The sequence below is a fragment of the Vulpes vulpes genome, chromosome X, assembly GCF_048418805.1.
Source record: "Vulpes vulpes isolate BD-2025 chromosome X, VulVul3, whole genome shotgun sequence".
In the NCBI taxonomy this organism is placed as follows: Eukaryota; Metazoa; Chordata; class Mammalia; order Carnivora; family Canidae; genus Vulpes; species Vulpes vulpes.
In genome coordinates this window covers 29,522,897-29,544,917 of record NC_132796.1, presented here as the reverse complement: position 1 = coordinate 29,544,917, position 22,021 = coordinate 29,522,897, and the positions used below count along the sequence as shown (strand labels likewise).

The 22,021-nt window shown below is 33.7% G+C and overlaps 1 protein-coding gene across 1 annotated transcript; it reads right to left on the bottom strand.

Annotated features, from left to right (window-relative positions):
* Positions 1-3,899: 3,899 nt before the first annotated feature.
* On the bottom strand, positions 3,900-21,323 carry LOC112919010 (uncharacterized). The gene is made up of 3 exons (XM_025997381.1): positions 21,306-21,323; positions 4,605-4,839; positions 3,900-4,279 (listed from the first exon to the last, which is right to left on the bottom strand). The coding sequence occupies exons 1-3, from the start codon at positions 21,321-21,323 to the stop codon at positions 3,900-3,902; spliced, it is 633 nt and encodes a 210-aa protein (XP_025853166.1).
* Between the last annotated feature and the right edge of the window lie 698 nt (positions 21,324-22,021).

Sequence of the window (22,021 nt, the reverse complement as noted above, 5' to 3'; positions counted from 1 at the left end):
GTACTTTACTGTTAAAGCTGTCCTTCAGAAATGAAGGTGAATAAAGACCTTTCCAGACAAACAAAAATTGAAGGAATTAATCACCACTAAACCCACTGTACAAAAAATGCTGAGAGTTCTCCAAGCTGAAATGACAGGATGCAAATTAGTAATATGAAAATATGAAAAATTTTAACACATGGGTAAAAGCAAGAATATGGTTAAATTCAGAATACTTTAACACCATAACATGGTAGAGTATTAACTATTTAAGTCTTATATAAGGCTAAAGAACAAGAGTCTTCTTTTTTAAGAAAAAGAGTCTTAAAAGGTAAACTGTAACATCCAAGACATAAAAGAAACATTGTAGAAATAGAAAAACAATCCTAAAATTTATATGCAACCACAAAAGTCCTGTAATAGTCAAATCAATCATGAAAAAGAACAACAAAGCTAGAGGCATCACACTCCCTGATTTCAAACTATATTACAAAGCTACAGTAATCAAAACGGTTTGGTACCATCATAAAAATAGACATGCAGACCAATGGAACAGAAGACAGGGGCTACATTTAAACTTCCACATATATGGCTAACTAATATTTAACAAGAGAGCCAAGAATTCTCAATGGAGAAAGGATAATCTCTTCAACAAATGGCACTGGGGAAAAATGCTAACTGTATGCCAAAAAAAATGGAATTGGATCCCATCTTACACCACTCACAAAAATTAATTCAAAATGGATTAAAGACTTAAGATTTATGACCACATACCTTAAAATACCTAGGAAAAAAACACAGAAAGGAAGCCCTTTGACATTGGTCTTTACAATAATTTTTTGAATCTGAAATCAAAAGCACAAACAGCAAAAGCACAAACCAACAAATGGGACTATATCAAACTTAAATGCTTCTGCACAGCAAAAGAAGCAATCAGCAAAATGAAAAAGCAAACTACGGAATGAGAGAAAATATGTGTAAATCATATATCAGATAAGGGGTTAATATCCACAATATATGAAGAATTCATACAGCTCAGTAACAACAACAAAATGAACAATTTGATTAAAAAGTGGGTGGAGGGACTAAAAAGACATTTCTCCAAAGAACAAATGGCCAATAGGTACATGAAAAGAAGATCAACATCACTAATCATCAGGGAAATGCAAATGAAAACCACAATTAGATATTAACTCACACCTATTAGAATGTCTATCATCAAGAATACAAGAGATAACAAGTGTTGATGAAGATTTGCAGAAAAGAAAATCCTTGTACACTGTTGGATCAACTACTATAGAAAACAATATGGAGGTTCCTCAAAAAATTAAAAATAGGTCAACTAAATCATCGAGCAATTCCACATCTTAGAATATACTCAAAGGAAATGAAAACAAGATATCAAGGGGATATATGCATTACCATATTTATTGCAGCATTATTCCCAATAGCTAAAGATATGGAGAAAACTTAAGTGCTATTAACAGATGAATTGGTAAAGAAGTTATATATATACATATATATATGTATTTATATAAATTATTAATATAACTTTTATATATATAATAAAATGTTATTCAGCTATGAGGAAGTAGTAAGCCCTGTCAGTTGTGAGATGGATGGACCTTGAAGACATAATCAGACAGAGAAAGTGAGATAAATCAGACAGAGAAAGACGAATACAGTATGGTATCACTTATATGTGGAATCTAAGTAAAAGGCAAATTCATAAAACCAATAAAATGGTGGTTGCCAGGGCCTGGAGGGATTGAGAGAGATATTGTTTGAATGTTACAAATTTGTAACTAGCAAATAAATAAGTCCTAGTGATCTAATGCACAGTATGGTGATTATTGACAACATTATATAATAAACACATCAAACTTGCTAAGAGACTAGATCTTATTTATATCTAGCACAAAAAAACCCAAAGGATAATTATGTAACATGATAAGGTGGTAGCTAATTCTATAACTGCAATCATATTTCAAAATATAAATGTGTCAAATTAACACATTGTATGCCTTAAACTACACATTGTTATATGCCAAATATATTTCAATAAACAAAAAATAAATGGGTTGAGTAAAGTGTAGTTTTTGTAGGCTATTGAAGTTTAGTTGTTAACAGTATAAACAAGACTTGTATCTTTAAAATGTTTTATGTAATCCTCCGGGTAACCACAAAGTAAAAATCTATAGTAGGTTCACAAAAGACAAAGTGGAGGGAATCAAAGTATACCAATACAGAAAATCATCAAATCACAAAGGAACATGGCAAAAGAGAAAAACATGGACAAGAGAACTACTAAACAACCAGAAAACAACAAGATGGTATTAGCAAGTTCTTATCTACCAATAATTACTTTAAATATAAATAGACTGAATTCTACCATCAAAAGACATAAAATAGCTGGATGAAAAAAACACAAGACCCAACTATATGCTATCTATCAGAAACTCACTTTAGCTTTAATATACGTTTAAAGAAAAGGGATAGAAAAAGATATTACAAGAAAATAGAAACCAAAGAGGGCAGGGAAAATTATACTTACATCAGTCAAAATACACTTTAAGCCAAAAGCAGTAACAAGAAACAAAGAAGTTAATTATATAATGATAAAGAGGTCAATTTATCAAGAGGATGTAACAATTGTGAATTTATATGCACCCAACAGAGGAGCATCAAAATATATTAAGCAAATATTAACAGTTATGAAGAAAGAAATAGATAATGATATAATACTAGTAGGGGGCTTCAAAACTCCACATTCAGCAATGAATAGGTCATCCAGACAGAAAAATCAATAAGCAGACATTGAACTTGAACTATACTCTAAATAAAACTAACAGATATAATATAGAACATTCTATACAACAGCAGCAGGATACACTTCTTCTCAAGTCCACATGGAACATTTTCAAGGATAGATCATATGATAGGTCAGAAAACAAGTCTTAATAAATTTAAGAAGATTGAAGTCATATTAAATTTTTTATTTTTTGGTTTTGGGCAAACTTTTTATTTAGTGTTCTGTAGTTGCTTAGCACACACTTAAATGGTATTTTGGGGAGAGGGGAAAGCGGAGGTTCCTGTAGATTCCAAGGAAATATCAGAAAGGCAAAATATGGCCAGAATTATCCATTTACTTTTTTTGGATTTGCTGGGCAAAGAGCACTTTTCTTACATAAGCATCTGATGATCTCAGGTTTTTCATACTGAGAACATTGAGATTTCAGTTTGAAGACACTCTGAAATCCTAAGAGTAGTATACTCCTACCATCCTCTATTAGCTAGCTTGTTTGTACAGGCAGAAGGATTTACCTCTCCATTTTAGATGGCTAGATGTTTGTGGAAGGTCTTAGAATTGTTTGCCTCATTTACTGGGAAAAATCAGATATAGAAAGTGGCCTTTTGGGACACTTTTATTTGGAAAATACAACACTAGTGCAGAAGTCAGGTCTTAACACATTTAACATTTGCTTGCCAAAAGCAATGTCATAAAGTCAAGAAAGGTTAAACAAGTTTACTTTTTTCCCCTCACAAGGACATAAAAATAATGGTATGAGAACTTCACAGGAAATTTTAAAAAGGTAACACATTTTTTCCTTTTAATAGTCATTGGGTTTTTCTTTGTTTGTTTCCTTGTTTTTTTGAATGGGGATTTTGGTCCAAAGTTTGGTTTTTAATATCTGCTTCTGCCTCTCCCTCTATCAGATCAGCTTCCTCCACAGCCACCACCTCTCGGTGCTCTACAGCTTGAAGTGTTGTAGAATCACATGGAGGAGGGTACTTCCTTTCCATAGAAGGGGGAAGCCCTCTTTCTTGTCTGCCATCCTAATCATTACCACTTGAGTAGAGATCACTTCAGCTGCCTGTCTTGCTTTCTGCCATATCCATCATATGAGCTGCTGTAATCATCACAGAGACTGCATCCACCATAAGATGGCAGGGGCCCTCTTGTAGGGGGACATCACATGAGTTACCATAACTCTCATATGAATCTCTGTAGGAACCTCCACTTGGATGATCTGAGTAGTTAGAATCAGGACCATAGCTATCTCTATCACTATAGCCTCTTGATGGGTAGTCATCATGTGAACTAGAATGACCAGAGTCACAGTAAATATAATCTCTTGGTGGTGGTGCTTAATCTTTTGTATCAGGAGAACTTGGGTAATCTGTGCTTGAAATGCTGTCTTTAGTAGAATGCCCATCATCTCTTGGGGACAAATAAACATCTCTACAAGAGGGCAGGGGTTCCCTTCAAGGTGTGTCTCCATAACTATCTCTTCCATATTGCACCAGAGCCCTTCCTTCCATTCCACTGCTGCTGTGAACTGGTCCTGAAGAGGCAAATCTTTAGGAGGAAGACAGCCACTTTGTGGTGGTGGTCCCCTTTTTTATTGGAAGTGGTCCCCTGGAATAATTTATGTTAAAATTCATAGAATAGCCACCATTATCCATGTGTCCCCTGCATGAAAGAGGTCCCCTGATTCCTCCCCTTCCTCCTCCTCCACCTCTGAGACCTCTTGGACGGCCTCTGCTTTTTGGAGGTAGAGGTGGTTCACATCTATCACTTTCAAATGATGGTTTAGTGGTTTGTTCTACCTTGATGGCTTTTCGGTCTAAGGACTTTCCATTCACATCTCTGGCTGCATCCTTAGCATCTGCTGGGCTTTCAAATGTGACAAAAGCAAATTCTCTTGATTTGTTGGTTTCATGATCTTTCATCAATATAACTTCTACTATTTTTCCATATTTGTCAAATACTGTTTCAAGGGATTTCTCAATTGTTTTTGTATTGAGGCCACCAATGAAGAGCTTTCCTGGGTGATCTGCTTCAACTATTTTTATGCCCTGATAAGAGTTGGAGTGGTGATGACGGTTTTAAGCTCTTATGAACTTACTGGCAGGGGCTTCATAGCAGCTCAGCATGACAGAGAGCAGAAGAGGGAGGCCATTAATGCTATTGTACAACAAGGGTGAACCTCATATCAAATTTTAATTTAATAAATTGACTACCTATTTGACTTTATGACATTGGTTTCAATAAGCAAATGTTAAATGTGTTAAGACTTGACTTGTGTAGTAGTGTTGCAATTTTCCAAGTAAAAGATGAAAACTCTCCTGTAACAGCATAGAAAAGTTCTGTTACATCAGAGGAGAAACCAAAAACATTTTGGCTCCAAATACAATACTGAACTTCATAGTTTTACTATACTTTATTTGATCAACAGGATATATGTGAGTATGCAAAATTCCATTATCTATGCTTACTCAATACTTATATCCATATTTCAAAGGAGAAATAACACTAATTTTACTGTTTTTGAAATAAATATAGAAAGAACTAAGCATATTTTTTATTGCAATATTCCTTTAAAAGTTAAATTTGTTAGGGTCTAGGTATAAAGATAACTTAATGTCACACTATCATTTTCTCATATGTACTGTAACATATAGATTATAGATGGAATGGCCAAAATACTCTTCAAAAATCATTGATTTTTATGCAGAAAAAAGTATGTTCAAACCTCAAACAAAATACTGGAAATGAAAATGGTCTGTCATATTATGGCAGCATTTGGTCATGTAAAGATATCAAGCTTTTCCTATTTATCAAGGTACCCAACACTTTTAGATAAATTTATTTTATATAAGTCAGTCAATGAGTAAATATTTCGCATAAGCCCCGTGGCATTTTTTCTTGTGGGTGAGGTTATTGCTTAATAAATAATTATATAAATTGCATTCTTTCACGGTATTCAGAGCATAATTGGCGAGATTAGTTGGTATTCCATTGCCCAGGAAAGATATTTTTCTTTATTTTAAAAATGTAATATATGAAATGTACTATAATAACCAACACCCAAGATGGCATCCAGTACTCCACATTTTAGATATTTATGCTCTTGTGTAGTTTCCTCCCCTATTCAATAGGTGTCTGATGGTGTATGACTTCAAAAGCTAGGTCATATGAGGTATTATAGTTTCTACCTTGCTTTCTCTTCAATCACTTCTTCTGGGAGAAGCCAGCTGACACATGGCAATAAAACAAAACAAAACAAAAAAATGAAGCAGCCCATGTAGGCCCAGTAAGAAGAAATCAGTAAGAAAGAACTGAGTCCTCCTTCCAAAATACAGCACTAAGCATGTGAGTGAGGCACCATAGATGCAGATTTTCTAGCTCTAGTCAATTCTTAAGATGTTGGCAGCCCTGGCTGACATGTGACTGAACATCATGAGATACCCTAAGCCAGATCCACCTGCTAAGTTGGTCTTGAATTTCTGCCCAGCTAAGGTCTGAGACAATGTGCATCAAAGATAAATAATATACCATAAAGAAGAATACACATAACACATATGTTATTATAAAACTTAATAAATACTGTGATACCACCACCACCACCCAAATTTATAAAATCTGATATTATTAAATGGTTGCATCCATTTCTACTTGTTTGACCCTATGTTAGTATAGGACTTTTAAATGACTACTGATTGGTATTATCTCATTTTCTAGCAGAATATGTGTCCCTCTCCAGCTTTTGTTTTCTCTTTTAAGAATAGCTTGGCTGGGGATCTCTGGGTGGCGCAGCGGTTTGGTGCCTGCCTTTGGCCCAGGGCGCGATCCTGGAGACCCCGGATCGAATCCCACATCAGGCTCCCAGTGCATGGAGCCTGCTTCTTCCTCTGCCTGTGTCTCTGCCTCTCTCTCTCTCTCTCTCTCTCTCTCTCTCTCTGTGACTATCATAAAAAAAAAAAAGAATAGCTTGGCTATTTCTTTTGCCATTTCCTATATAGTTTGTTTTCAATTACCACAAGTTCAGGGTCTCAGAATCCATGAAAGGCAATTAAGATATTTGTTTGAATTGCATTTCAGACAATTGAGTATTTGACACTGAATCTTCCTATCCATTATTTCTATTTGTTTAGCTCTTTCAGTAAATTTTCATAATATTCCTCATACATGTTTCACATAAGTTTTGTTGTTTTTTTTTCCTCAGGCACCCTACATAGCTATAACATTCGCTCTTCATTAGCTTATTTCATTTAAATTTAATTCCTAATTTTCATTGGCTTAATTGCCCCAAAAGTAGGAACATAAATATCATTATTTAATTTTTTAAGAAAAACAAAAGCATTTATTCAACATTGTATTTTCTTAGCCAAAACATATTCCATGTGACTCATGCTTATTTTTTCCATAGATGAGCTTAAAATAATGTAATTTATGACATTCCTGATACATTGCTAGATATGATGGTAAAAATGTAGTAATAAAACTACATAAGCTAAATCAGAAGGAATCTGTCAAACTAATATGTAAAACATAATATGAAAAAAACAGCGTTTCACTGAATATGTTTTACATGCTTTATCATCTACTTCATATTATGCATTACATTTAGTTATTTACTACTGAAAAGGGAGACAAATACCATTTAGTCAACTTACTGGATATGACCTATAGAATATGCAGAATATTTTACTTAAGGAAAAAAATTGGCTCATTTATATAATAATTGCTCTGTGAAGAGTTAATAGTAGTCAGTCTGAATTTCAATTCTATTTACAGACCAACCATGAATCTGTGGACCAGAGTACACATGAAACATTGTCTCATAAACTTTAAATTCGTGATAAAAGATTTTTAACACAATAAATACTGTGAAATTAACAAGAAGCTAAAGTGATTTCCTAAGACAAACTAGCTATGAAATCTAAACAAAAGATTCCTTAGTTTTTTACCTTTGAGTAATAGCTTTATAAAGATTCATTAAATAAATCCAAAGGTAAGTTTAATAAACCGCATTTTCCCCCATTATTTTTTTTTCCTGAAAGAGAATGTGTGTGCATGTGGGTATGCACTGTGCAAGGAGGTTTGGGGAGTGGGAGAGAGAATCTTAAGTAGGCTCCATGAGCACAGAGCCTGATGTGGGTGGGGCTCAATCTCACAACCCTGAGATCATGACCTGAGCCAAAATCAAGAGTCCAATGCTTAACTGACTGAACCACCCAGGTGCCCCTCCCCAATTCTTCAAGCCAGTCATTCTTGAAAAATAATCTAGCAGAACCTCTCTTTTAATATCACAATAGAGGCTGAAGTTGGTACCAGAGTCTTCATTCTGATTCAGTCTGGGAGTGATCAAGAGACATTTCCTTTCCAGAATCCTCATAAGTGAATTTAAACACGAATGTGTGAGCACTATCTTTTCTTTCAGTTCTGCAATCTTTTCCTGTAGAGAGAACAATTGTGATTCTCCAACTCAGGTGTACTTACTATGGCTTTTGTTTTTAAGAGCTAGGATACTAGAAGGAAGGTAGAAGTAACCTCTCAAAGCAATCAAGGAAGCATTGATGAATAAAAATGGGAACCAATGGGAAAGATTATAGGTCCTGGCTCTGAGTGAATTTTCAATATCTTTGGGAAAGGAAAAATAATTTTCCCTCTACTCTTCTAGGTTCTTGGCTGAGATCCTCCTGTAATAAAAAGATTAACAAGAGAAAATAGCATGTATACCTCATGTATACATGGTAGAGACCCAGAAAAACTGAGTAATTTGTCTGAATCACCCAAGTCACATCTTAAATCTCATCTCCAGCTAAAAACAAAAGATGTTGTGCCTGGGAAGTCAGTTATGAGAGGCTACAAGGAAAAGGACTATAAATAAGAGTAAGGTTGTTATGTAGATTTAAGTCACTGCCTTCTGTATCAGAGTTTCTAGAGATTTAGAGTCAGCTTTCTCTTCTTGATACAGAGAAAGAGTAACCCTTACAAATGGAGATTTCTCTATAAATGTAAATATTTCTTACAAAAGAGTAAGTTCTACTCAGTTTTCAGAGCTTCACCTGTGTCTGCTGTTTCTTAAAAATAACTAGCTTAAAATAATCAATATGCCAAAGAGGAATATTTTGGGGTGGTATATTTTGCTTTCTTTCAGTCCAATGTAAGGGAGTTTCCCAAAGAGGGTTATCCCTTACTCTTCCTGGAGTGCAGCCAAGGTTTTGGCTCCCCAGACCCCAGTCCTGCAGGACCCAGTGGGTATCTCACTACCATCTGCTTTGTCCTGCTCCATAGAAGTTATAAAATAAAGTTTGACAATTACTTTGTTAGTCTCACAATCACAAAAATCACCCTGTTGCAACTTAGCATAGCCCCAAAAATAGTCTCTTAATAGCTGAAGGGCTACATTTTTATGTTTTTACATTTATTTTTGACTTATGACTGAAGTAGAGAAATGAAGCTGTAAGCTCTCTTACTGCTGGGGTGTCTAATTGAGAAGAGCCTCTTGTAATCTGAAATATTTTTCTATCTCCAAGGAGTATTAATGAATTAGATTATATAGTCTCCAAAATTGATGGAGCTTTATTTTAATGGGTTTATGGAGATTTATAAATGTATCTATATCTAGCATTTCTAAAAGTGTAAAAATAAAGAAGCTGAAACTTTAAATATGCTAGCTTTTAAAAAGAAAAACATTTTTCTTTTTAAGATTTTATTTATTTATTTGGCAGAGAGAGAGAGAGAGAGAGCACACAGAAGTAGGCAGAGTGACAGGCAGAGAAAGGAGAAGCAGGCTCCTCACTGAGCAGAAAGCCCAACACAGGGCTTGATTCAGGACCCTGGGACCATGACCTGAGCCAAAGGCAGACCTTAAACCAACTGAGCCACCCAGGCACCCCAAAAATATTTTTTACAGAAACTGTGAGCATGTTTAGGTAAGAATCCAAGTTCACATTTTCAAAGTGAAACTCTGAACAAATGAGGCTGGTTTCAAAACAGTGTCATGACTTTTCTCAAGTTTTTATAAGTATTGAGTATAATTTAATCAATGTATTATATTTTTATTATATTAAGTTTGTTTTTTCATGAAGAGACTAATAATTCTGAAATTCACAAACTTTTTATATTGGCTTATTGTTCAGATGGCAAATTTTTTCTATACATTGATTAGGATTGTGAAAAATTTAAAACTATATTCATAATTCTGACAAAGTTTTTAGACAATAATAATTATATGTAAAGTAATATGGATGTGTGTACATAACTTCCTAAGATTCTTATATGGATTCTGAGTTTTGCTCATCTGTTAATTGTTTTGTATGATATGTGTTTACCTTGTGAAAAAGAAGTTAAATTGGTTAAGAGATATAGTTACTGTGGATAACTGAAACTCTATTAAATTAATAATAGTAGAAAAGCACGGATGTGTGTGCAAGGTAATGGGATGTGTTTTATCCAAAAAAAAAAAAAAAGAAGGAAAGAAAGAAAGAAGTTGGTAAAATAAGGTGTCTATTTCAAAAGACAAATCCTGGATAGAGAAAGTAGTGGAATTTTTGCAGTAAGGAAATTCAGTCTTTTAGTTTATATAATTGCAAATAATGGAACTCAAAAGAAGAATTGACATGTATTAACATTTTGACAAATTTTGCTCAATGTTGATGAGCTTATTCACAAGATAATTTATAAAGAAGAAGCTGTGAATCTTTTAGTTGGTTTTCTCTTTGTTAAAATGACAATTCATCTTACAGGTTTAAGTCTTAACAAGGAGGAATAAAAAGGTTACTCTTCGTGTAATCTGCTCAGAGAGCAGAATTCAGTATTTCACTCAAAAATTTTTCAGTGCTTTGTGTTGACTCTATCGAGTTCTAGAACAGCAGTCAGCAATCTTTTTTTTTTTTCTGTTAAATGCCATCTGTTAAATATCTTAGGCTTTGAGGACTATAAGGAGGACTATAAGGACTATAAGATCTGTCACTACAGTGGAAAAGCAGCCATAGACAATATATGGAAAGGGGGACATTTGCCACCATAAAATGTGTTTCTTTGGCATGTAGATTATTTTAGGTTGATTATAGCGAGGGAGAGAGATATAGAGAGAAAGGTGAGGGGGTAGAAGGAGAGGGAGAGAGAGAATCTCAAGCAGGCTCCATGCCCAGGGCAGAGCCTGACATGTGGCTTGATCTCATAACCCTGAGAGCATAACCTATGCCCAAATCAAGAAATGGATGCTTAACGAACTGAGTCACTCAGGTGCCCATTAAGTTGATTATTGTTAAGAAACAGAAAACTCAAGAAGTTTTTCTTTTTTGTCTCTCCACTAACTGCCTAAAATAATTTAAATAGAGGACCTGCTCCAGGAGAGAGCTATCACCATAGATAATGACAGTATAATATGAATTAGGTGTGGTAGACAGGGAGAAACATAGCAAAGCCTGTTTGCTAAAATTCCTCTCTGTGTCCCAATGTTTCTGTACAGCCCAGCAAACATTTGTTTACTAAACATTTACTCTTTTTCATTTTCTTTTGAATTATCTGCCTTCCTTTTGAATTTCCAGGCTCCTACCCCCTTCTCCTTAGCTCTGGATGGTGCATAAGTCTCAATTGCCTGACAGCTCCTGGGCCTTATATTCTTCCACAGTTCCCCTATGTACAGAATTAAATTAGGTGTGTCAATCTATCTCATGTTAATTTAATTATTATACCAGCCAAAAAATCTTGAAAGATAGAGAAAAATTTTTCTTCCCCAAGGGTATAAAGAATTAAGTGAAAAAAATTAAAAATTAAGTGTAGTTGTGTTCAATAATATTTATGAATACTGAAATTTCATATCCCACAAAAAGTTGTCCCTAATTTAAATTTTATCAAACATTTGAAAATACAAAACTACTTTTAGCTTATGAACTGTACCCATGAACTCATGACTAGGCCTATGGGCCATCAGTTGCTAACCTCTGTTATAGATTATTAAAAACTAAAAGAAAAAAAAGAGTCTTCATTTTTAAAGAGCTGAAATTCTTACAACCATTTGTCACCTTCTTCTAGTTTATTTTAAAACATTATATTGACACTTGAATTAAATAGATAAGCAAATATTGTTTCTCAAGTGTCCATCATCTTATCTTTTTTTTTTTTAAGATTTTATTTATTTATTCATGAGAGACACAGAGAGAAAGAGAGAGGCAGAGACACAGGCAGAGGGAAAAGCAGGCTCCATGCAGGGAGCCTGATGTGGGACTCCATCCCAGGACTCCAGGATCACGCCCTGGGCTGAAGGTGGCGCTAAACCCCTGAGCCACCAGGGCTGCCCTCATCTTATCTTAATCAAGTACCTAAATCTCCTTTGGTAGCTGTTTTGATTTTGTCTTCCCTAGACCAGACCCTTAATTAAAAAAATTAAGATATTTTTACACATGAAAGTATCTTTGAAATTTCCCAGCAGGCCCTAGAAAATCAAAGAATTCTTCTTTCTCCTAATTAACAACAAGAAAAAAGATACTATAAAAATTAAGATTATTTGGCTCAATTTATTTATTAATTAGCTCAATATATTTTTAGCAAGTAACCTCATAGCGTCTGGGTTCTAATCAAATAGTAAATAGCAAATGTAAACACAAGTACAATAATAAGATGATGAATAAAATAAGAGATGAATAAAAAGAATAATTTAATAAATAAGGAAACTCAACCTTACCTGAGTTAATTTTGCACATAAAATGACTTTAATATAAAAGTTTAAGAGATTTTACACTTCACAGCAAGGTCCTGGGATTTGTCAATGTGCTCATTATTTATAATATTCAGTTATTATCCTCAAATGACAATCGATAAGAATCTCATGAAATAGTATTGGGTTGTACACTCTAATAGCTCACTTCCATTTTAATACTCTTGATTACTGTTATAAATTAACAACAGCCATTTATTCTCATCTATAGGTGAACTTTACTCTGATTTTTACTTGAAGACTCTAAGGATAGAACTCCTGTATTCAATAAAGAAGGTTAGTCAGTCTCTGTGACTCAAGGAAAGGACTACCAAATATCTTAATTATTGATATGTGAAAGAAAAGACTCTTGACTAAAGATTGCCAAGCTTATATCACTTAGAAATCTTTCTAACAGTACTGGAGGGCTGAATTAGGCTTCCTAAGATTATTTCAGAACAAGATGATTTCATTGGAGGCAGACTGCTGATCCATGGTCCAAGGAAACAAGAATTAATTACCTAGGACTGAAAAAAACTTATGAGAAAATGTTAACAGTGTTTATTTGTTTGGAGTATTGTTGATGTTGTTTTAATATTCTACTGATGAATATACAAGGAATCACTTTTTCTTCCTTGTAGATCTCTTACCCTCAATTTAAAGTTTTTTATTTTTTTGTAAATAGAAATGAAGCATTTTAAAAGGGAATCTAATTCTCAATAAAGTTTTATAATTCAGAAACAAATATTTTTAGAGTTTCCTTATTTTTGTGGTAAAGCTATTTTCATTATTTCAATAAGAATATGTCTCCATTTTACCTCAAATTGTAAAAGTTGATTGTTCAACCAAAGACATTCTGTGGTGTTATATTTAGGAATGAATCACTTTTCATCAGGTACAACAAGCTCACCATTAAAGAACAAAGGCACTGATGCCTACAGAACCTTCATAGGAGACTGGCCTGGTACCTAGCTTACAAGGCTTCAGCCTCACAAGTGATAAAGTAACTTCCTGACAGGCCAAAAACCTTAGCATATTTTGGGGAACTTGAGGAAAGGGGAATTTACTAATTCTATGGATACAACAGTAAAATCTATGGGAGAAATTTTCCTGGCCTTAACTTCCTAGCCTAGACTTTACAGAATCTTTTAAATGGTTCTATCTTGGATTCTTTAATAAACTTTACAAACAAAAGGTCAGTATCTGTTAAATGCTACATGATCAAGAAAGCTTATGGGGTTATTTAACACCTCTTATTGCATTTGTGAAAATAAATAATCTAAACTATAAGGCTAACCTTTTTTTCCTGATCGATATTTAGAGATTATTTATGGCCCAAACAGGGAATGCTATGGACTGAATGATTGTGTCCTCCTAAAATTCATATGTTGAAACCCTAATCCCCAAAGTAATGGTATTTGGAGATGAGACCCATGGATCACAATTAGGTCATTAAGGTGGAGCATTAATGAATAGAATTAGGGCCTTTATAAGAAGAAACATGAGGGATATAATCTCTCTGTTTTTGCAACATGAAGACACAGCAAGAAGATGGCCAACTGCAAACCAGGAAAGGGTCCTCATGAGAACCCATTCATGCTGACACCTTGATGTTGGTCTTCCAGACCTTCATAATTGTGAGAAATAAATGTTTTAGCTACCTAGTATTTTATTTGCTATACTGGCCTGACCTAAGACAGGGAGATTCTTAAGAAAATTATTAAAACTGGACAAAAAAGGCAGAAAAGGTGGAAGGTGTGTCTTTTCAATGTTATTCTAATATTGTTTAATAAATTCAACCTAGGATTATATAATTTTCTAGGAGAATGTACTTGTGTTTACATTTGCTATTTACTATTTGATTAGAACCCAGACACTATGAGGTTACTTGCTAAAAATACAAGTCTCTCTCTGATAGAAAAGATAATTCTGATGGTTATGGTTTGATTATCCCATAGGACAATAATGAATTTTGTATCTAACCTATCAGCCTTACTTTTAAACATTTTAGATATTTTCTTGTTTGACTGTATGAACTCCTTTTCATGAAATATCTTGGAGTCAGTTTTACCATCTTAGTGGTTTTCCTCATTAGTTAATGAGTTGAATAAAACATTTATTATATTTGTGTAAGTCATTTTTAACTTTTTTAAAAGTCATACTTTGACCCATATAAGGTATTCATGCTTATAGAATCTTGAATTTTAATATAAATAGAAGAATTCATAAATAGAAGCCTTCTCATAAGGCTTCAATATCATATAGAAGAAAATAAGACCAAAATTTAGTTTCCTTTTACTCTGAGTTTTTTTTAATTTTCTGATGCAGACTTTAAATTAATTAGATGTGTATCCTATAATAGCAAAGAGGATGACAGACATTCTGAATGCAGATTAAATGGTCTTAATGTCATGAACCAGAAATTTGTCTCTAGAAATAACTGATCCTATTTTCCAATTACTTTCAGAAATGACAGAATAATAGCAAATCTGCCAAAACCAAAACTGTTTTTGGTAGATATTTTCCAAAGGTCATATTGTGAATACTAATGAAGCCAATGCAGCAATTTGTTTAGTTATTTCAACGTTTATTTAGTATAGCTCACTCAAACCTCACAAGCCCCTGAGAAATGTTGTTGCACAAAAATTAGAATTTCTTCCCCCCACAGGAGCAATACTGAAATTTTCCTTTGGCCAAGGTGGATCACTAAATACACTTGCACTTATAACTTTCTTGTGTAAAGTATGTATACTGTATACCATAAGATGGAACTCTGGGGTCTTTATCAACCATTTGCTATGGCATGTGAACTAATGGCAAATGTGAACTAATGTTTGTAAGAAAAAAGCTGAATTAGTCTACAAGCAAAATTATCTGGAGGTGAGAAAATATGTTGTCATTTCATCTGGGTGAGAATAAGGTCCTTTGCTATCTTAATTTGAATACTCACACAACCCACCCCAGTGTATAGTCCTTAAACTGACCAACAATTATCAACATATAACATATACCTTACTGTTATGTTCATTTTCTCTTTTCCTTACTAATGTATAAACTTCATGATATCAGAGATTTTTGTCTGTATTCTCTTTTCCTGCTATAAACCTATCAGTTAATAAATGTGCCTGGTAATAGTAACTGCTCAATACATATATATTACATAAATTGAATGAAGTAGATGAATGAATGAATGGATGGGACTTACTGAAGTCCATTTAATACTATGATAATATAAGAAAAATGTTTTTTTTTGGAGTGGGAGAGAGAGAAAGAGGGGGGATAGGAGAGGGAGCGAGAATCTTAAGCAGGCTCCAAGCCCAGTGCAGAGCACATATGGAGCCCAATCTCATAACACTGAGATCATGACCTGAGTCAAAATCAAGAGTCTGATGTTTAACTGACTGAGCCACTCAGGCACCCCAATATGAGAAATTTTTAAACAGATCCAAGTAGCTCCCATTTGATGTTCCCTTTTATTATATAGATTCATATGTTCTGAATTTAAATTTTTATGTTAGATTCACCTTAGATTTTGATTTTGCTTTAGCAAAGCTTAATGTTTAATAAATGACAGACATTGCAATCCTCTGTAATTATTATAGATTACATATTACCATCCTACAAATTCAATAACTTATAAAGTTTTTTCTTTTCATTGTGGTACTTTTCTTGTATATTTTTATAGGTCCTCTCCAATTCCATTGCTAATCAGACAAAGTATAAATTAAAAATAAATATCACTTACATCTAACCCATGAAAAAACATTTTTAAAACTCTAAAATTATTGTTAAAATATTATTCATATACCTATTCTATCAAAACCCTTCAGAAAACAAAGTAAGTTAATAAGAAATACTTCTTTCTACTTTGTATCAGTGAACAATTATGAATTTTGAATAATTAAATAATTCCTACAAAACTGTTACATACATTTAAGTTAATTATTATAGCAATGAAAGTTTTTTTTTTCTTTTAGGATATGTGCTATAACAGCATTGGTAAGAGAAGTGCAACATTTTATTTTGAGAAAAATATAATCAAAGGCAGGTAGTGTAGAAAAATCATTAAATATAGGTAAAAATTACATTCTAACTTCTAGGGGGCTTTGCCTTCTATGTAGTAAGTTCAAATAAAAAATTACCAGCACAAAAGTAAGTTATGAGGTTGTAATAATTCACCATCAATTTACATTGATCAAATATACTCATTTTCCCACAAATGCTAACTAATCAGTGTATAGTTGATTAAATGAAACAAAAGATCTGGCATTGCCTATGAATATATATTTTGTCATCTACAGTACATTTAACATTCTAATTGTTATTTTGAACTATAAATATAAAAATAAAAATATTATTGGAGTTTAAAATTTAGTTGAAAGTACTATAAAAGAAAAATTCAAATACTGATAGGTGGTCTAAACACATTTATTTGTGTACCAAAATAGTTTTTGTAAGTTAGTCTCTAGAATCAGTAATAATTTTCTCCTTAAGAATGCTACAGATATTTAGTAGGGATTTTCAAGTTACGATGGCAGATAATGACCACTAGTTTTCCCTCCAACCATTGGGATATCCATTAAATCCTCCAAAAAGTTGCAAAATTTTAACAGGATTGGAAACTAAGAATCTTTAATCTTCAAGGCTCAAAGAAGTATTTTTATTTACTAAAGCATAAGTAAGCTTATGAGGCAGAATACAGTATAGACAACAGAAATTAGGAGGGACCATAAAAACTTCGTCATCTATCTGTTAAATTAATTAACTCTCCCCCTCAAAAAAGAGAGGTGTATCATCTGTCTTCCCCAATCTGCCCCATTTATGCCTCTCATTTTACAATCAGTACCATTCTGAGTTGAGAGAACTATGAGAATGGTGTCCTTTGGAGCATGTAGTTATTTATCACCTCTGCTGAGGGGTGAAAAGAATTTCTATCTAGACTATCTAGAAACAGATCTCAACCTCATGGGCATACAACCAGGCAGTGAGACCAAGATATGCTTCCTTAGACCAGAAAACTCAAACATTACAAACAGCATTACATTACAAAAAGAAAACTTACAATTACAAAAGAGCAACAATAAAAACTATTTTGCACCAGGTGCTGCATGGCTGATCAGTTCTCTTTGTTTTGCAAATAAAGAAAATAATTTTAATAGTCATTTCATAGTTATTATAAGAAAGGAGAATTCACTTAGACCTGAAACTGACATAACAACAGCTAAAATTTTATATCTTCTGTTTCATAGATGTCACAAATCACAAAACAACAACAATTAGAAACAAAACAAAAACCCAATCTTTAGGAGAAAAATGTACCACATGAGTAGAAACTAGTTTTAAGAAATTGATATTACATTCTCAGTAAGAGCGTTGAAATCTATGTGAAAACATAAGAAACCATGATCAAAATTGAGTTGATATCAAAGTCAGGAGGAAAGGAATAGAGAGTTCAGTGAGACGAGGCAACATGGCAAAGATTTAATACTGTAGACTGAATTTCAGTTAGTCGAAAACAATGAAGCATAGTGATGGTGTTGCAGAAACTTTATCCATCCTGTGGAGGACAAATGTAGGACACTTTCCCTGAACACAGTATAACAAAAAAAGGGGAAGACAATCACAAACTATAGGATAAGACATGGGGAAGACAGAATGAGAAAATTTATTTTCCCAAGGAGGAAATCAAAACCAAAGGGTAATGAAAGAAAATCAATAGAAGATATAATTTAAGAAAACATTATACAACTGAAGAAAGTTTTGACTTATAAGACAAAGTGCTTACCTAGAAAAATACCTCAGCTTATCCTAGTGAATTTGTAAAACATTTCAAGAAAAAATTAATAATTCTAAAATTAAGGAGGCAGAAAATCAGTCTTACTCTAAGGAATAAAAAATGACCTTTGAAACTTCTGCAATAATAAATGCAGAAGAGAGTAGAGTAGAATCCACAGTATTTTGAGAAAGAAAGTAAAAAATATTTATATGCTAGGTGGTTTGTCAGTTATGTTATGTGCAAAGAGCAGAGAAAGTAACTACCCATGTTCTCTTAAAAGAAGCACCTGAAGATATATTCTAGTCAGCACAAATATAGATTGAGTCATAAAATAGTTAATGATAGCTATATGTAGTACCATTATTACAGACGACACTATGTTAGGCACTAAGGACAAAAATTTCACATAGTACTAGAAGGTGATACTTGTACTTACACATTGCTAGAGAGAGAATCAGGAGATATGACCCAGAGAGGGAATCAAAAAGGATCCCTGAGAAAGTTTTCATTATCTTGAGAACTAAAGAATGGTAGTAGTAATCAGAGTCATTGGGATGAAGGGTAGGTATTTTCAAATATTCTGCGAAGAAAGTAACTAAGACACGGATATGGAACTGAAAGAAGCCACTGTGGCTACAGAGGAGAGAAGCGGATCATAGTGCCACATGATGCATATGTAGTAGTAGGGACCAGAATATGCATGGCCTTATAGGCCATATTAACATTTTTGGTCTTTATCTGAAAATCATGGGAAAACTATTGACTGATTTAAGGTAAGAGAGTGTGTGTGTGTTTTGTCTGTGTGTGAGGTACATGTTCAAATTTACATGTTTGAAAGTTCACACTGGAATTTAGGGATAGATTAAAAGGGGACAATTTGGATATAGGGAAGCTATCTATGACACCATTTTATTTGGGCACCTCCAGAGATGAAGAATTAGAGTGGTGGTGATGGAGATAGAGAAAGTATCCATCTTAATGATATACCAGACTGAAAACTAGGTTTTTGATGTGTGCAATTGATTGGACATTAATAGTTTTTCATTAAGCTAAAATATTGTAGAAGATGGGGGTTCGGTGTTGGGGAGAATGTTCCATGTACAGGGTGGGGGGAAATTTTAAGTGTGAGTATCCTTTGGGACATTTAAAAGAAAATCTCAGATTTCAAGAAAGCAGTTGAGTCTGGATTTCTGAGGAGAGTTCTCAGACAGAAATACAAGTCTGTGAGTCATCACAAGTGGGATTTATTAAAAACGTTGAAACTGGATAAGACAGAGAAAAGAGCTCACAAATATACAAGCCTGGTAAAGATGAACTGATACTAAGCCCTGAAAGAAGTTAAAATTAAACTAAGAATAAATATTTTTATAAACATAATTTTAAAAAAGGATTCCTAAGAGAACATATTTAATAAATGGCTTTAATAAGATAAGAGTTTTCTTTCTCATTTAAAATAAATTACATGTGTATGCAATCCAGGACTAATTGGCACTTCCAAAGTTACCATCATCCTTAGCAAATAATTTTGATTCTCAAGTTCTCTGGCTCCAAGATTCCTGCTATAGCCCTACTTCATGTCCTTATTCTAAGCAGGAAAAGGAAGAAGAATGTAGAATATCCAGAAGACTTACCTGATTTATGCTTCAACTCTTTGCTCACTCTTGGTTGCAATGTCACTAGGAAATGTAGTTTTGGGCTGAACACATGAAATGTGCTTTCTGTTAGTAAAGAAGAGAATAGACACTTAAGAAGGCAACTGTGGGAAATCACTCTTATACACTATTGTTTATGGTTTATATTATTACAGACTTTCTGAATGAAATTTTGGCAAACTTTATTCAAATATTTAAATTTCATATACTTCTGATGAAGTGTTTTGATTTTTAGGAAGCCATTGTAATTAAACAGATAAATTCTGTCTCACCAAGCAGATTTGGGAAGTTTACAGCTATGGTCATCCTGGTATTTAGATTGGAAACAATCCAAATGTCAAGAAAACCAGTCAAAGTTGTAGGTTCTGGATATCAACTAACTAATTCTTGAGTGGGGCATGGGATGTAGTTGTGCCCTTTAAGATAAGTGAAACTGGAGTCCTTGGTCCCATTATTTTAATTATAAAGCTTCAGTAATTATATCAAACTTGAATCTTTCTCTTAAGTTTTGATATCTTATACTCTGGTCAGCTTTCCCAAAGTAATCTATTCTTTCACTCTCACTTGTCCAATGCTCTATAGCCTGGTGCCAATTAAACACTATATATCGATCTAGTCTGTTATCAGTATTGAAAACAAGTAAGCTTTATCATCATCCGATTATATTTAGTTTTGTCATTTGGAGATTTCATGTCGTAGTCAGTGAGGAATATGATATTTGGTCCATTCTTCATCTTTCATAAGCCATTTGAAATTTCTTTCTTCTCATGTATGGTGGGAAACCACCAGCGATAATCAGGATCTTAATTTTCTATAGGATCTTAATTTTCCTAAACAATCTGGCTTGCATAACAAATATTGAGAAAAGTATAAATTACTCTTCATAAAAACATATTTTTTTAATTTTAATTTTTATTTATTCGTGAGAGACACACAGAGAGAGGCAGAGACACAGTCAGAGAGAGAAGCAGGCTCCTCACAGGGAGCCTGACACAGGACTCGATCCCCAGATGGGGATCACACCCTGAGCCAAAGGCAGATGCGCAACCGCTGAGCCACCCAGGAATCCCCATAAAAAGATGAGCCACCCAGGAATCCCCATAAAAAGATAATTAACAGAAAAAAGAACATTATATACATTATACTCCCTTATTATTAAAATTAACTACTGAATTAAGTTAAAATTACTATATCACCTTTCATTTGTATTATAACTTTCTTGTTAAACTTCATATTAAATTTTCTTTTTATGATTATAACTAAAGATCATGCTTTTATTTACAGACTCAACTGATTCAAAATAATTATAGTACTATTATCCCTCTTATGCATCTATCATCAAAGCTTAGACAATGAGAATCTTTTTTAGCTGAATTCATATAATCCTTGCATTATCCCAGTTACCTTTGAAATCTTCCTCATTTTGGGGGAGTCATAATATGTTCCAGGTCACAAGATCAGCTATTGTCTAAGAAGTGCTACTTCTTTTTTACAAAGGAAGAGAAAACGTTTTAGAAAGTAAGTTCTGGGCATTGGGGGCTGTGTATCAGATTTTTGCATATGACTAAGTGGGGTAGATAGGATGAGATTAGTGTTGGTTCAAACTGTAGCTAGAATGAGAAACGTTATTACTTTAAAAAGGCCACAAGCTCACAATATTTCTAGTTTCATGTTATATCTTTTTTATTTATTTATTTGAGAGAGAGACAGAGAGAGAGACAGAGAGAGAGCGCATGAGTAGGGTGAGGGGCAGAGGGAGAAGCAGATTCCCTGCTGAGCAGGGAGCCCAATGTGGGACTCAAATCTGGGATTCCCAGGATCATGGCCTGAGCCAAAGACAGATATTTAACCAACCGAGCCACCCAGGCACCCCTGTATCTTTTTTTTTTTTTGATGTGAGGTTGAGTTTATCAGTAACACACACACTTAAATTATTAATCTTTCTCTACAGTTTTAAATATGTCCTTTTTTACAATTCTTATGCCTCATGGACTTCCATTTTAGAGTTACTTCATTATCTTTCACTATTGGTTACAGTAAGAAAAAGAAATGTTCTCTAATGTGTTTGTTTTTTTAAATCATCTTATTGCTAGGTAGTGAAATATAGAAATAAAAGTGCA